The sequence below is a fragment of the Eleutherodactylus coqui genome, chromosome 1, assembly GCF_035609145.1.
Source record: "Eleutherodactylus coqui strain aEleCoq1 chromosome 1, aEleCoq1.hap1, whole genome shotgun sequence".
NCBI classification, from domain to species: domain Eukaryota; kingdom Metazoa; phylum Chordata; class Amphibia; order Anura; family Eleutherodactylidae; genus Eleutherodactylus; species Eleutherodactylus coqui.
Genome location: NC_089837.1, coordinates 371,415,540 through 371,431,345, shown reverse-complemented (window position 1 = coordinate 371,431,345; position 15,806 = coordinate 371,415,540). Strand labels below are relative to the sequence as shown.

At 39.6% G+C, this 15,806-nt stretch overlaps 1 protein-coding gene across 17 annotated transcripts in view; it reads right to left on the bottom strand.

Annotated features, from left to right (window-relative positions):
* ABI3BP (ABI family member 3 binding protein) overlaps positions 1 to 15,806 on the bottom strand; it is a 292,204-nt gene that overhangs the window by 164,540 nt on the left and 111,858 nt on the right. For all 17 annotated transcript variants that reach the window (XM_066578216.1, XM_066578234.1, XM_066578294.1 and 14 more), the window contains exons 6-8: positions 13,344 to 13,405; positions 5,269 to 5,320; positions 3,785 to 3,841 (exon numbers count right to left, since the gene is read on the bottom strand). In XM_066578216.1, the coding sequence (XP_066434313.1) occupies positions 3,785 to 3,841; positions 5,269 to 5,320; positions 13,344 to 13,405 (171 nt within the window). The remainder of the gene's footprint in view (positions 1 to 3,784; positions 3,842 to 5,268; positions 5,321 to 13,343; positions 13,406 to 15,806) is intronic.

Genomic DNA, 15,806 nt, shown 5'->3' with positions numbered 1-15,806 from the left:
AAACTCTCATGATTTTCTCTCCAACCCCAAATATAGCTCAATCAAAAACTGTTAGAGTGTGTTCACATGTTGCTGATTTGCAGTTGATTTTGTCATGGATTTTGGTGCAGATTTCACCCCTTCAATTTGAATTCAATTAAAAGGGTTAAATCTGCTGCAGATCCACACCAAAATCTGTTACAAAATTCACAGTAAATTGGCAACATGTCAATGCACCATATGTGGTTAATACTACAAACATCCTATAGCTCTATTTATAATTTGTGTAATTGTTTGTACATATTAGTGTAATAGATTGAGTCTAATATGTACAGTATAGGAGCTTTTTACATGTTGGTTATGCATAACTAGCTGGGTTCACTCTAGGTACTGCGTATGCAGCTTGTTTTTGTTTTTTCATTTTGTATTGCAGTCCTATGATGTCACTAAGAGACTACATATTGATTTCATTTGGGCAGCTGCTTTTCTTGGCAGTAGAAGTGTAATCTCTCATAGGGCTAACATGAACAAGTGTCTGTGACGTGTCTTACTGTTGGTTAACAAGGTTAAAATGTAATAAGTATGCAGTACACATACAGTACAAAGCTTTATATATTTGGAAAACACTTCTAAGACAGTTTATATACAAGAAGACTTAGAACTTGCAAGGGTCAATTCCTGCATTCTCTCTATAAACTTTTTTTTTCTTTTACACATTCCACTTTGTAAATGTTTGTAGAGGAAACTGATGGGCAGTGGCAATACAAATGAATGCAATCGGAGAATAGCACAGACATGAATGAAATCATCAACAGCTTGTAAGTGTTGTAATATATGTTTTTTCAATTCCCTTTCCATTAGGACTTTGTAATTACTAATTATTGAATAAGGTCAGCCAAGGACCTTGTTGGACAGTTAAAGTGGTTATCTTGGATAGACAAACACTTTTTTAAAAAAAAACAGATTATTGAAGGCCTGCCTTCCCTAATTCTGCATCAACGGATGCCCTAATATACTATAACATATAGACAAGGCTTGTTTGTGAGACATCCTTTTAACACAGTCCAGTAATGAGTGACAACATTTTGTTAATGTGTTAAACTTGGCATTTACAGTACTTATTTAAATATTCCCCACTTTAAGCATTACAATTATTATAAGAACAATCAAATAATGAAAAATGTAATAAATGTTTATGCAAACATTACAATATTGAGAAAGAACTATTAAAAAAAACTATTACCTTAATTACCTGCTGAGCCACTGACTACCGTCTGAATGGCAGCCTGCCGTGAGGGGCTGCAAACTGCCACCTGAGGTAAAAGGCTCGGGTTGCCTCATGGTAAGGGGGCCCCTTTTTCTAGCATTTCATACAGTGGGTATCTTTAGAAGCTAACATTCTCCTGAGTCATTTTGGAATTATAGACCTACATCTCTATAAAATGCAAATAACTACCCAAATGTATTTATCATAAATAAATAGGATATTTCTGGTTGAAAGTCTTTGAAAATCTTGCATAAATGCAGTAGGCTAAAGTTAAAGGGAACCTTTCATTAGTTTCTTTGGTATAAAACACTGGGCATGATGATGTTATAGCACTTTGTGAACTGCTTTAGACATGTTATTGTTAAAATTGCAGTTTTGTTATTGTTATTTTTAGTGTAGTGTGCGCAATATGCAAATCGCCTAGCTGGAGTCACCAAGATGTTTCTGAGGATTTCACAAAATCACCGCTCTAACCAGGCCCCCTCAACATCTCACTGGGCTTGTGATGCCAGCTCTAGCAGTGCAGAAATCCTGCAATGTTCTGTTCATCTCTGACAAATCATCCGAGCAATGCAGCCACAAAGTCCCGCAAGACCCAGCATGTACAGTACAAGCAGCCCAGAGGGCACAAATTAAGGGAGCCGAACAGAGCATGTATGAGACTTCAGCACTTCCAGTACTCACGTTGAAGCAGTGAGCAAGTGCTCTGGTACTCCTAAAACATAGGCAAAGGCAAAAAAGCCTTCAAGTGGGCATTCATCAAAGAGACTTTCATAGGATTTGCTTTCTCTGTTGTACTGTAACTTTTACTTGAAAAGAAATGTCAATGGAATTCTGTCTGTTAGTGCTTTTATTTTTATTTGCGTTCCTTATGCATTTCTTGACTGTCAACTAAAACTTTTAGGGTGCCTTTACAGCAGCCTGAGTACTCAGAGTGGAAGGCATCTGCACCAAAATCCACATGTTTAACATTTGGCTTTTGATGTGGATTTGTGGCGGAATTGTTGTAGATTTGCAAAGGTAACATCTGATGTGTAAGGGAACCAAACTTCATGTTATTTTAATGCAATTTATGTATCTTATATTACAGTTCTGCTTTTATGTATCCCAGTGCACCCATGTAAGCAGCAAATATGTAGAACAAATGGAAAGGAATGAAATAAGAAAATATATATATAGTCATGGCTCACTCACAATTTTGCCTAAGCGCACTGACATGAATAAAGAATATGTAAACATCCTCTAAGAGCAACTTATCCCAGCTATCCAGGAGCAATTTGGTAATTAATGGCCTTTTGTCATGTTCTGTGGCAGTGAGAATCACAGCCGCAGAACACGACAAGACAAAACCATTGATTTCAATGCATTTGTTTTGCCTAGCGGGATTCTCATACAGTAATACTACGTGCGGGAAAAGAATGGCCTTGCCTGCTTTTATTTTCCAAAGCGCTATAGCACGAAATCTGAACAGAAAAACGAAATTTGACTGGTTCATGCGCTACTATGCTCCATGCTTTTTCCAGCATGATCGAGCGCCATGTCACAAGGCAAAAGTGATAACTAAGTGGCTCGGTGAACAAAACATTGAAATTTTGGGTCCGTGGTCAGTGAACTCTCCAGATCTCAATCTCATTGAGAATCTGTGGTTAATCCTACAAAATCAGGTGGACAAACAAAAACATAAATTGTGATAGACTCCAGGCACTGATTAAGCAAAAATGGGTTCCCATCACTAAGGATTTGGCAAAGAATCTGATTTCCAGAATGCCAAAGAAAATTGCAGAAGTCTTAAAAAAAAAGCGTCAACAATGTAAATATTGAGACTTTGCCTAAACTAATGTATTTGTCAATAGGACTTTAAAAACATATGAAACGCTTATAATTGATATATGTCATCCCTGAATTCCGCACAAAAATTCGAAACAGCTAGCAGAATTCTGCTATTCTAAATTTTGTACAAAAAAATTGGGGCTGAATATTCCACAGCTGTTGGACGGGGCTCTTTGGTGATTACCAAAATTTGTGTCAATTTTTGTGCCACACTGTAAGTACAACAGAAGTCTGAAGGAAACAACCATTGTTATTCTTGTGTAATGTAGTGACTAGAGATGAGTGAATATACTTGCTAAGGCAGATTACTCAAGCGAGTAGTGCCTTAGCCGAGTATCTCCCCGCTCGTCTCTAAAGATTCAAGGGCTGGCGGAGGGCGGGGAGCGTCGGGGGAGAGCGGGGAGGAACGGAGGGGAGAGCTTTCTCTCCCTCTCCCCCGCTCCCCGCCGCAACTCGCCTGTCACCCGCTCCGGCCCCCGAATCTTTGAAGACGAGCGGGGAGATACTCGGCTAAGGCACTACTCGCTCGAGTAATGTGCCTTAGCGAGTATACTCGCTCATCTCTAGTAGTGACCTAAATTATTATTATGCTTAATCTTTTCTCTTTTACTATGATGCCAAATTATTATTTTTTATTTTGGTAAAAGTTACATAGTCATATATTGAAAACAACGATATTCAAACATAAACAGTGGACCAAATAAATACCTGGACTTTTTCCAGTTGGTGGAGGCGCAGGTGTAAATTTAGTGACATTTTGAAATCCTGGGAAAATAAATGAACCATAATTATTATTGTGCTGCATATCAGTATCAGTGATAAATTTTAAAAAATTGCTGAAGAGGAATACACCTTTAGGGCTTTTACCCACTAGCGTTTTTTTAATGCTGCGTTATCGCTGCATTTTTTTTTTTTACTGCAGATGTCAATGGGACTTTCTAAGGTTAAAATCGCATTGCACAAAAATCGGAAGTTTGCGCTTTTGCAATTTTTGTGCGATGCGATTTTAACATTAGAAAGTCCCATTGACATTTGCAGTAAAAAAAAAAAAAATGCAGCGATAACGCAGCATTAAAAAAACGCTAGTGGGTAAAAGCCCTTATAGAAGATTTTAGAGGTCATCGATAACTATTTTTAAATAACTATTATTTTAAAAGCCATAATGATCAGAAAAAAAATAAAACATTTGTTTTTTTCCAACTTATTTTGTACTTATGTTATATTACCAAATGAGTATCGTTTTCTTCGCATTAGGATATTTTGCCCTTCAAAATGATGACATTGTTTCTCATATCAATTTTTGAAATCGTAATTAAAACTCTTAAAGTAAAACATTAAGTTCTAATTTTTTGTTTTAATTTTAATTTTTGTTGGCCTTAGAGCACTTTTGTAGTTGTTTTACTCTATATAATGAAATTTAAATTTTACATGTCTTAATGATTATAATTTATTTACTACCAGATGGACTTTCCATCTTCTTTCATTTGTTTGCAGGAATACACGTTTTGCAACAGTGTTATATTCATGTGATAAAATAATTGCGGATTCATGTATTTGTCATCTTAAAGGGGTTGTCCCGCGCCGAAACGGGTTTTTTTTTTTTTTCAATAGCCCCCCCGTTCGGCGCGAGACAAACCCGATGCAGGGGTTTAAAAAAAAAACCGGATAGTACTTACCCGAATCCCCGCGCTCCGGTGACTTCTTACTTACCTTGCGAAGATGGCCGCCGGGATCTTCACCCACGGTGGACCGCAGGTCTTCTCCCATGGTGCACTGTGGGCTCTGTGCGTTCCATTGCCGATTCCAGCCTCCTGATTGGCTGGAATCGGCACACGTGACGGGGCGGAGCTACGAGGAGCAGCTCTCCGGCACGAGCGGCCCCATTCAGAAGGGAGAAGACTGGACTGCGCAAGCGCGTCTAATCGGGCGATTAGACGCTGAAATTAGACGGCTCCATGGAGACGGGGACGCTAGCAACGGAACAGGTAAGTGAATAACTTCTGTATGGCTCATATTTAATGCACGATGTATATTACAAAGTGCATTAATATGGCCATACAGAAGTGCTGAACCCCACTTGCTTTCGCGGGACAACCCCTTTAATGTTTAGGTCCACATACTTTGTGTGTGTGTGTTATGATGTAGAATAGCCGTATCATTGATGTATTTAATCTTATCACTTGAAACATTACCTTGCTTCACTTTGGTTACTGGAATGAATGCCTTTGTGTCTTCTGTAGCATACTGTAAATAAAAGCAAATGAAATGCATCAGTATGAAATGCAAAAAGAATAATTTACTAAATCAAATTATTCACTAGTTATTTGCGTTATTCAAAGCAGATCTGTCATCATACTAAGCTTTCCTATGTAAGGGCAGAATAGTTTGGGGACAAGTCCTCTCTACTACCATGTTTCCCTGAAAATAAGACAGTGTCTTATATTAATTTTTGTTCAAAGAGGCTTAACTTTTTTACATGTATAGCTGCCTGGACACTATTTAAATAGACTTTTTTAATTAACTGTTAGCAGGGCTTAATTTTGGAGTAGGGCTTATATTTCAAGCATCCTCAAAAAGCTTGAAAAATCATTTTGCATCCTCGAAAATTCTGGGAAATCATGCTATGTCTTATTTTCAGGGAATGTCTTATTTTCAGGGAAACAGGGTATTAGCCAAAATTCCACAAAATTGTTTGTGCCATTTAGCTAATAAGAGCACTGATAGAGACCTTTCACACAGGACGGAACACTCCACAACAGCATTGGGGAATATGGCCTCCTGCGGAATATTCAGCATCAATATCTGCATTGCTAACGTGCTGATTTTAATGTAAGACCTCGGTCAAACAAGCGTTTTTTCTGCGCATGAATAGGCGCGCAAAAAGTTCACCCCTCGTTTGTGGAAAAGATTGCGTGAACAGGTGAATTCCAGCTAGCCCATTCATACGATTGGAGGTGGATGTTTTCCAGCTCCCATAGGAGTCTATGAAAAACATGCTCCACAGATAGGGCAAGTCCTATCTTTGAGCGCACGGTGGAGTTTAGATGCAAGTTGCTCTCTCATGTCCTATCTTTAGCAGGTGCGAGTATTTTGCACATCTAAAAAATCTTTCTTGTGAATCTTCAATGTTACTTTACCCTCCTCGGAAATCAGGGAGTTAAGGCAAACCTTTTCCTTTCAATGGAGGGAGAAAACCCTAAAATACCTAGGAGTCCAAATCCCCTCTGACCCATCCCAGATTTATAAACTCAATTATAGACCTTTCTTGTCAACTCTGGATTCGGAGTTGTAGCAGTGGTCCAAAATCTATCTGTCTTGGTTTGGTAGGATCAATTCTTTAAAAATGAACATCCTACCTAGAATTTTGTACACCTTCCAGACTCTACCCTGGGATTTGCCCAAATATTTTTTCACTCGCTTTCAGAGGTCAATGGTCAGGTTTGTTTGGAGTGCCTTTGTCCCTTGGCTAGGCTATAAGACCCTGACACGACCCAAAGACTGGGGAGGGGCCTTCCTACACCTCGTCTCATAAGCTATCAATATCTGCTAAAGCCCAGGAACTGAATTACAAGATAGTGACAAAGTGGTATAGGACCCCAGACAAACTCCACAGAATTTTCCCTGAGGTGATGAGTGACTGCTGGAGATGCGGCTCTGAGGTAGGCACTATGTACCATATATGGTGGACCTGCCCTCTCATAGCCTCTTTGTGAGATGATGTGGCCCGCCTGTTTGAGGCAGTCAGCAGAACTCCTCTAAATCTATCACCAGAAATGGCCCTCCTCTCTATATTCCCGGGTCCTGTTTCGAGGGCCAAGAAGAGCCTACTGAGTCATTTTATAATGGCCATGCTCCTCAGTATCCCCAAATAGTGGAAGTGGGCGGAGCAGTTCCAAATGATGCCTGGGTTGAGGCTCTGGATTATATCAAATATATGGAGGAGCTCAGGAGTTCCGACTCTGAGCCTGGACACTCGGGCTCCTACTGTACATGGGCGCTATGGAACGATTTCAGAGACTCCCCAACCTTTCTTAGGTGGTTACAGTAAGGCTTGATTTGAAGCCTAAAACAGGATCCCTGGATGCCTTATGGCACCATGATCTCATACCGCGGCCTTTCTTAGGTGGCTACAGGAAGGCTTGATTTGAAGCCTAAAACAGGATCCCTGGATGCCTTATGGCACCATGATCTCATACCGCCATGACCTTCACCCCCCCATCCACACCCCCCTTGTGTATGGCCCTTTCTGTTCACTGTCCAATCTCCCTTTTTTTTCTTTTCCCTTTTATTCCTTTGTTTTTCCTTTCTCTTAACTTTTATGTTTTAATTAAAACAGTTAAAATAGTTAGAAAATATCTTCTCAGTTTCTGAACATGACTGTTTTGTATACAGACCTGTATTTCAAGGAAATTCTACATGTTTCAGAGGACTTATAACTGTCTAGTACGCCGTCTAGAGGATTTTTTGGTTATTTTTCTTTCAAAGGCTTGCTCGATGTGTTTTGATCTGTTGTCTATGTTTAGATTTGCCTTATTCATGAGATCGGGTTGCGTGCTAGCGTTTTCATCTGCGCTTCTGCCCTGTCTGGCAATTCGGGCTACCTGATTGGTTTTGATCCACAATTCCAGCAGCCTGTTTGGATGTTTGGGTTGTCTGATCCACAATTCCAGCGGCCTGATTGGTGGTTGGGGCGGGGGCGCTGATGGGGATGTTGGTGTGTGATCGGATCGGTTGGTGGCCTATCTAACAGCAATATCAAGGCCCGCAGAGTTTTACCCACAGTTCTACATAGATGTCACTGTTTATAGTTTCTTTGAATCTAATTCAGTCAGGTTTCTCCTAGGTTTTTTTTTTCTTTTTTTTCTCTCCTTCTCTCTTGCTCTTTTGAGTTTTGAGAGGACTATTATGTAAGTCTGTTGGGAGACTCATAGCCTGGGGGAAATGTGTGTTTCCCTTTTTCTTCATAAAAACTGATATGATTCTAACAACATAGTTTATCAGTGTAATTTTCTACTGTATGTTGTATATTTATATTGGAAAATTTCAATAAATATATTTTCAAAGAAAAATCATTCTTGTGAACGCTTCTATAGGAACCCACGGCTTATTTTAGAAGCGCTCTTTTCCCGTGCATATTTATGCACGGGAAAAATGCTCGTCTGACCAAGAAACTAGGAGAATTCTGCTAACAATAGCAAATCAAAATCCGCAATCCATGTGAATTGTGGGGGTACAGCATATTCTGCAACACACTTACGGAATATTCCGTCCAGTGTGAAGGGCCTCATAGGATGATTACACACAAGCAAGTTACATGCGTGAGTTTCAGATGATTTTAATATGGACAGAACTCGTATAAGTATTTGAATCTTTTTCTTCACATGAGCAATTTTTGGATTTTGGAGATTTGATTTTGATTTCGATGCAGCTTTTAACATGGACTTTGGTAAGGAACACAAACACACACAAGATTAAGCAAGTCCTAAGAAAAAAAAGCTGTGAAAATTAGCCCATTGAAGTCAATGGGTAAGCGGAAATTTCCCAAGTGCATAAAAGTGGCATATCACACTCATCTGCTTAAGGGCTCAGTCACACGGGCGCATCGACACCCGTACAGCGGCGCCGATGCGCCCCTGTGACTGACAGAAGACGGCTGTACCTGAAGACGGCCGTCTCTCTCCAGCGCTGATCATAGAACACATGACCGACAATGGAGCCGGTCACATGTTCTTCCTCACGGCGCTGCAGAGAGACGGCCATCTTCAGGTACGTCCATCTGCAGGCTGCAGTGTGGCTGAGCCCTAAGCCATAAGGGTACATTCATATGGATGAGTATGATATTGGTCTGAGAAACTCAGACCTATATCCTGCTCTTAGGGCAGCCACACACTAACGTAAGCGCCATTTATGCAGTGAAGGTGTGGGTTTTTTTGTGCCCATGCCTGCGCAAATACTGAGTGTATTTGTTCAGGTACCGTTCGTTCTCATGGGTCCTGATTTAAAAGGCTAATTAGCCTAACAAAGTGCTTGTGCTCGCAGGTATGCACAGTGTTTCGCACATACTCGTGCGTACATTTACAGTGGATTTTGAAAATCTTGTCCACACGCTGCAAAAGCTGTGCGGAAATTGATATGTGGTGCAGAATTTAAATCTGCAGAATGTCAACTTTAGCATTGACTATACTGCGGAATCCATCTCTTCTAAAATGAGGGGGTGCATTCCATACCAAAATCTGTGCTCAAAGCCGTGTCAAAATCCACTCCAAATGGGGCGGGTCCTGATGCTGGCTTTCAGCTGCAGATCTGCTGCAGAACGTCTGCTGTGGAAATTCCACAGCAAACCTGTCCGGTGTGAACATGCCCTGAGTAAATCCTGGCATGGAAGTTTTAAGGCAAAAAAAGGTACAAATCACTGCATGAAAAGCCCATTACAATAGCGTTTCCAATTAACTGCAGATCTCCACACTACAATATTTAGTACAGCAAGAAAGAACAAAAGCAAGAAAACCCCACAAAACCTGATCAGACCACATATCCCAGCTCTGTAGACAGTCTTGAAGCCCATATACTTCAGATTTTTCATTATCTGCATTACCCGCAATACTAACTTTTGACTTTAGCCTTTTGGCAAACATAATGTAAGGGTTAGTACAGTTTATAGTAAAGATAGCTATTCTGCTAGTATACATAACAGGCCACTCAAAATAAGAAGCAGAAACTTAATCCTATCATCAATCATCGAAAAGATTAACTTTGATATGTAGGACTGCCGAAGCAGGAGACGCAGTGCTTTCCAGCACTGCACTTAGTAACACAAGAAACAGGCATTTACACTAGCCAGGACTGCCTATCAGGGCAATGTTATGTTGGTTAAATCATTTAATCCCTTTGGCTTCATTTAACCGTACCATAACAAAGTCATTTTAGCAGCATCTCTACTAATTTTGGAGTCTTTCATGTTTGTCCAACTTAAGGAAATAATGCAAGGTATTATGGTAATATCATTAATAGATTATTAGGGTAGTTCAGCGACTTAGTGGTTAGTATTGTTAAACTTGCAGCAGTGGAATTTGGAATTCAAATCTGACCAAAGGATAACATCTGAAAGGAGTTTGCATGTTCTTCCTGTGCTGTATGAGTTTCCTATGAGTGCAGTTTCCTCCCACATTCCAAAAACATACTGAGAGGTTAAGTGGCTTTTTATGAAACTAGCTCTAGTCTGTTGGTGTAAGATAGAAAGTTTTAAATGTAAGCGCCCTTGGGCGGGCTGATGTGAGTGATGCTAATCTCTGTACAGTTCACCATTTACTGTTAATTTTATAGTATGAGTTATAAATGCAGAAATAACTATTATTCTTACTCTTGCATTCTTTTTTTTCAGTAATAAAATGTTGAGTAACAGAAAAAGTTTCCCCCCCCCCCACACAAAACCACTTAGATGCTGTGGTCAGAGCTGACTGCAGCAGATGAGCCATAGAGTCAATAAACAGCCTAGGCACACAGGAGTGATTAGATGTGCTGATCTAATCACTCCTTTTATAGAAAAAAGCAAATATGCTCTCTGATTGATGACAGGTGAGGATGAGAACATGGTAAAACGTCCACATAGCCACTTCCTTTTGAAGATTCTTCTCCTCTTCCTGCTTGACAACACCTCTCCCCTACACAGGCTCAAGTTAGAGCAAATTTAGTACATGTAGTTCCCATGTCAACCTCTATCTTTGCTTTAAAGCAGGGATCCCCAACTCCAGTCCTCAGGGACCACCAACAGGTCATGTTTTCAGGATATCCTATGATAAGTACAGCTATGGCAATGTCTGAGGCACCAACAATAATTACATCACCTGTGCAATTCTGAGGAGATCCTGAAATAATGACCTGTTGACGGTCCCTGAGGACTGGAGTTGGGGAACACAGCTTTAAAGGACCTGTCATACAGGACGGAATATTCCACAACAGTGTACTGGAACATGCCCTCCTGCCGAATATTTAGCACCAAAATCTGCACCGCTTATGTGTGGATTTTGATGCGGAATGGAAAATAGAAGAATTCTACTGGCAATGCCACATCAAGTTCCACATTTAGATTTAGGCGTGGAATTGTACAGCTGTGGATTTGGCATCCTGCAGCGTAATTCAGTCCCCTGTGAAAGGTCCTTCCTCCACCTGAATGGTGCTTGGACTAAATTGTAAGGCCCTTTTCAACAAGCCCACCGTTTCTCGTCAGAGTGGGATCAGCTTGTATACAGTGACTTTCTGTTCTGGTACATAAAAGGGCTCTCTCTTTATGATGTCCATATGCCATAATGCATCATATTGACAAGGGGTGTCTTCATAAGACAACCCCCTTCACCATAAGTCCCTAGTATTTTAGTATAAAGATTGCCAAGTGGCAATGGTATTGTGCAGTTTAAAATTCTGACTCCAGTGCTAAGAGCTTCTTATATAAATCTTAACCAAGAATCAAGTGACCGTCACAAGTCAAGATTCAATATTGCTAATACATCCTTGGCAATAATATGCCAACCTCTGGGAAGCCACATGCATTGGAAACACTGCTTTAAAAACTAAACTGTTCTGTGTGTAAGTTCTCTCACTGTATAAACAATGTAGACTGGCCCAAGGAATCTTGAATCTTCAATTTATTTCTTGATCCTGACAAATGCCTTATGCCTTGGTATAAAAAAGTTCAGAAAATTTTCATTCAAGGAAAATATATTCTATTTAATAGCAAACAGTATTATAAATAAGGTACTGTTTTTATTCCCGGTCCTGCTGAAACATTATTGTCCTCTTCACTTACATACTCAGATCTATGATATGTATTCCTCAAGCATGCTGCTATGTAAAGTGTGGAAATATCTGGCACTGTTAAAATGAAGTAATTAAAAACAATGTCCACTGTCCAACACATAAAAAATGCATAAATAAGCAGACATTTCTGGATACAGAATTCCCATAACATTGATTCCCATAACCTCAATAACCTCATCTGGAATACTGTGTCCAGTTCTGGGTACCTCAATTTAAAAAAAGGCAGACAAACTGGAGCAAGTTCAGAGAAGAGTTACTAAGATGGTGAGCGGTCTGCAAATCATGTCCTATGAGGAACGGTTAAAGGATCTGCGAATGTTTAGCTTACAAAAAAGAAGGCTCAGAGGAGAGTTAATAGCTGTCTACAAATATCTGAAGGGTTGTCACACTGTAGAGAGATCATTCCTATTCTCATTTGTACAAGGAAAGACTAGAAGCAATGGGATGAAACTAAAAGGGAGGAGACACAAATTAGAAATTAGAAAAAACTTTCTGACAGTGAGGGTGATCAATGAGTGGAACAGGTTACCACGGGAGGTGGCGAGTTCTTCTTCAATGGAAGTGTTCAAACGGAGACTGGACAAATATCTGTCTGGGATGATTTAGTGAATCCTGCACTGAGGTTGGACCAGATGACCCTGGAGGTCCCTTCAAACTCCACCATTCTATGATATATTTTAAGGCAACTGTCTGCTGTTTCAAGTTAACAGTGCTTTATGTCATGACTGCTGTTAAATTACCATTTAGAGGGTTTAAAAAAAGGTTGTCATCTGCTTTACAATTTTGAGGAACATAAAAAGCTAATATAAGGGGCAATCTTTCTACAAGACATTAGATGAAATACTCGTATAATACTATATTCACAAAGAAAATTGTAACTGCCCAGTTTCCCCGAAAATAAAACAGTGCCTTATATTAATTTTTGCTCCCAAAGATGTGCTAGGTCTTATTTTCAGGGGATGTCTTATTTTTCCATGAAGAAGAATTCACATTTATTGCTGAACAAAAAAAAAATGAACATTTATTATATACTGTGCAGAAGTTGTCATCACAAATCAGCATAACCAGACAAACTGTGAATCCTATCAAGATTTCTTGTTACTACCATTATTTCAATGTACGCACTGTCTGGAGACTGTAACGATCACCCCCTAAAGAATCAAAGTGACACATTGGTTGCCTGACTCACACAGGACCACAAAAAATAAGGGCTGTAAAGTACCTGGCTCCCACACACTGTCTGGAGATTGTAACGATCACCCACAGCAGTTCATGGACCACTTGTACAGCAGGGACGGTATTACAGCAGATTCACACAGCAGGGACAAAGCTAGGTCTTACTTTTGGGGGAGGCCTTAAATTTAGCACTTCAGCAAAACCTCTACTAGGTCTTATTTTAAGGGGGTGTCTTACTTTTGGGGAACACAGTAGATTCTCACATATTTAGACATACCTGTAATGTGCCTTTTGGAGTTTTATAGGTGCTTTGTGAGTTTCCATTTTCTTTACCTTTAGCTGTAAACATAAGAAAGTCAGCTTATAATATTTCAGTCAACAAGCAGTTTATCAAGCTTTCATTCTCCTAATGAACAGATTGCTTTTTGTGCACATCCTGTTTGCAAAGCAGAAACTGCATTTCAGTAATGACGTATGGTAATGGAAAGGTGGGGATGTCCTGATGTTTAGGTTATGGATTGTCATGTGAGAATTTTGCACAACCTATCACAAAACTATACATTTATAATCTACACATATAATATATGTCTAATAATTTATATTATTAGCCATTTAATCCGTCTTTAACCCGTTTAGGACCAGCCACCGTAAATTTATGGCGGCTGGTCCTGGGCTTAGAGCACCGCCGATAGTAAAATTACGGCAGTGCTTTAAGTCTCCTGGCTCTGCAATCATTTAGAGGCAGGAACCGGTTAGTGACAGCTGATAACCCGGAGCAGAAGGTAGGAAGGGTTTTTAACCCTTCCTGCCTTCTTCCTCCCCGATATACAGTGCTCAATGAGCACTGTGTGGGGAAAGTGAAAGTAATATGCACTTTCACTATGGGAGCCTGGGGTGGTCATGTGACCTCCCTGGATTCCCTGCTACTGCAGAGCTGGAGGGTCAGACGAGACCCTGGCAGCTCTAAAAGTGACTAATTAGTCACTAGAGGGGTTGCTTTCCCTTGTAACTGGGGATCCCTATGGATGCCCCAGCTACAGTGGGAAAGTGTCAAATAAAGTAAAAAAAAAAAAAAGTGAATGTCTCCAAAAGGTCTTATATGACGTCATGGAGGACATAGATGGTAAAAACACAATTACATAAATAAGTAAAATAAAATTACAGAATAAAACAACAATATAAGCATAAGAAAGAGAATAACACAAAGCAGACGCCAACAAAAAACGTCGCCGTATGCGCCCTGTAAGCCAAAACCATACATACTATATATCAAAATGTCCGACACAAATAGAGAAACCCAGTCCCATACTTTATTTTAGTGTAAATATAAAAATAATTTAAAAAACTATAAATGTTAAAAAAAAAATCATTTTTTTTAGCTTTTTACCCCCAATAAAACTAAAAAAACAGGAAAAAAAGTCAGTGAAAAAGATAAAAAAAAATAGTCCTATATGTCACGGAAAAAAAAACACAGCAAAAATAATTTTGGTAGCTAAAGGAAAAAAAATAGAGCAGTAAAACCACCACAAGGGTAAAATCCCTAAAAAGTGTCTGGTCCTTAAGGTACAAAACAACCTGGTCCTTAAGGGGTTAATCTGCTGTATTCTGCTTATTTGCAAAAACCACAAACCACCTGTCACAAGAGAGTATACAAATGTGTACAGTTGCTCCTAACAATAGAGGATATGCTAACCTTACACAAGCTATTCCTCTCCAACCTGTTTATATTGTGATACACTTCATATCAAAGACTTCCAAAATATACAGGGTCATGACTGAAGACTAAGAAAAGGTAAGGCGGCATGGACCTCCCTACCATCAGGGGACATCTCTGCGGCTAAGTGACAAGCAGCACTTATTGTAGACGTATGGACAGACCATACGTCCGGGGTATTGAAGTGTTCACAAAAAGGGGAGAAAATCTTGGGGCAGCAACTATGTATCCATTCTGTATCTTGTATCCATCTTATATGCTTCTCTCTGACATCTCATAAACTTGTAATTTTCAATAACTAGAGCATTCCAGCTTTGCTTGTTTTACTTAACACTATATATTGAGACGTAGCAATAATAAAGGGGAAACTATCTTAATTACACCAAGTTGAGTGTGACGTGTCATAGTCCTGTGAAATACTTCACCTCATTCTTTTTAGAATTTGAAACATCAAAATATACCTGGAGCGTAGGTATTGTGCCAACATGTGTATGCTTCTATATGGCTCCAAATATGGCGATATGACAGGTGCGCTCATTATTTTCTGATATTTGTACCCTTGTTTTTAATGGCTGACATCTCCTGACAAAGCTGACAAGCGAGATGTGTGTCAGGGTGTTTGCCTCTCTGCTGCTACAAGCCCAACCATTTCTAAGGATAGGTTATTGTAAGCAATGTATCCCATGGTTATATTTGCTGGTGAGCTATATACATGTGTATACATCTATAAATAGAATAGTATGGACAAGCACTTTGTTTATGGGTATCTTATCTATTGCTCCCAGTTATTGTACATTGGTGAGTCTTATTACATACATTTCTGGTGCTACCCTTGAGGCTGTGTTCTTTGCAGTAGGGATTTTAGCATTCCATGTACAATGTTAAGACCATTTTCATCTTGCATCTTTCCACTGTTTTCTTTTGCTGGGTTTCCCTTTTTATCTATTATACTTTTGTAATTCTCTATTAACAAAGCTATATGCAATTTTGTATTGTATAATTGTAGAAAACATTGTTGCCCCTGAG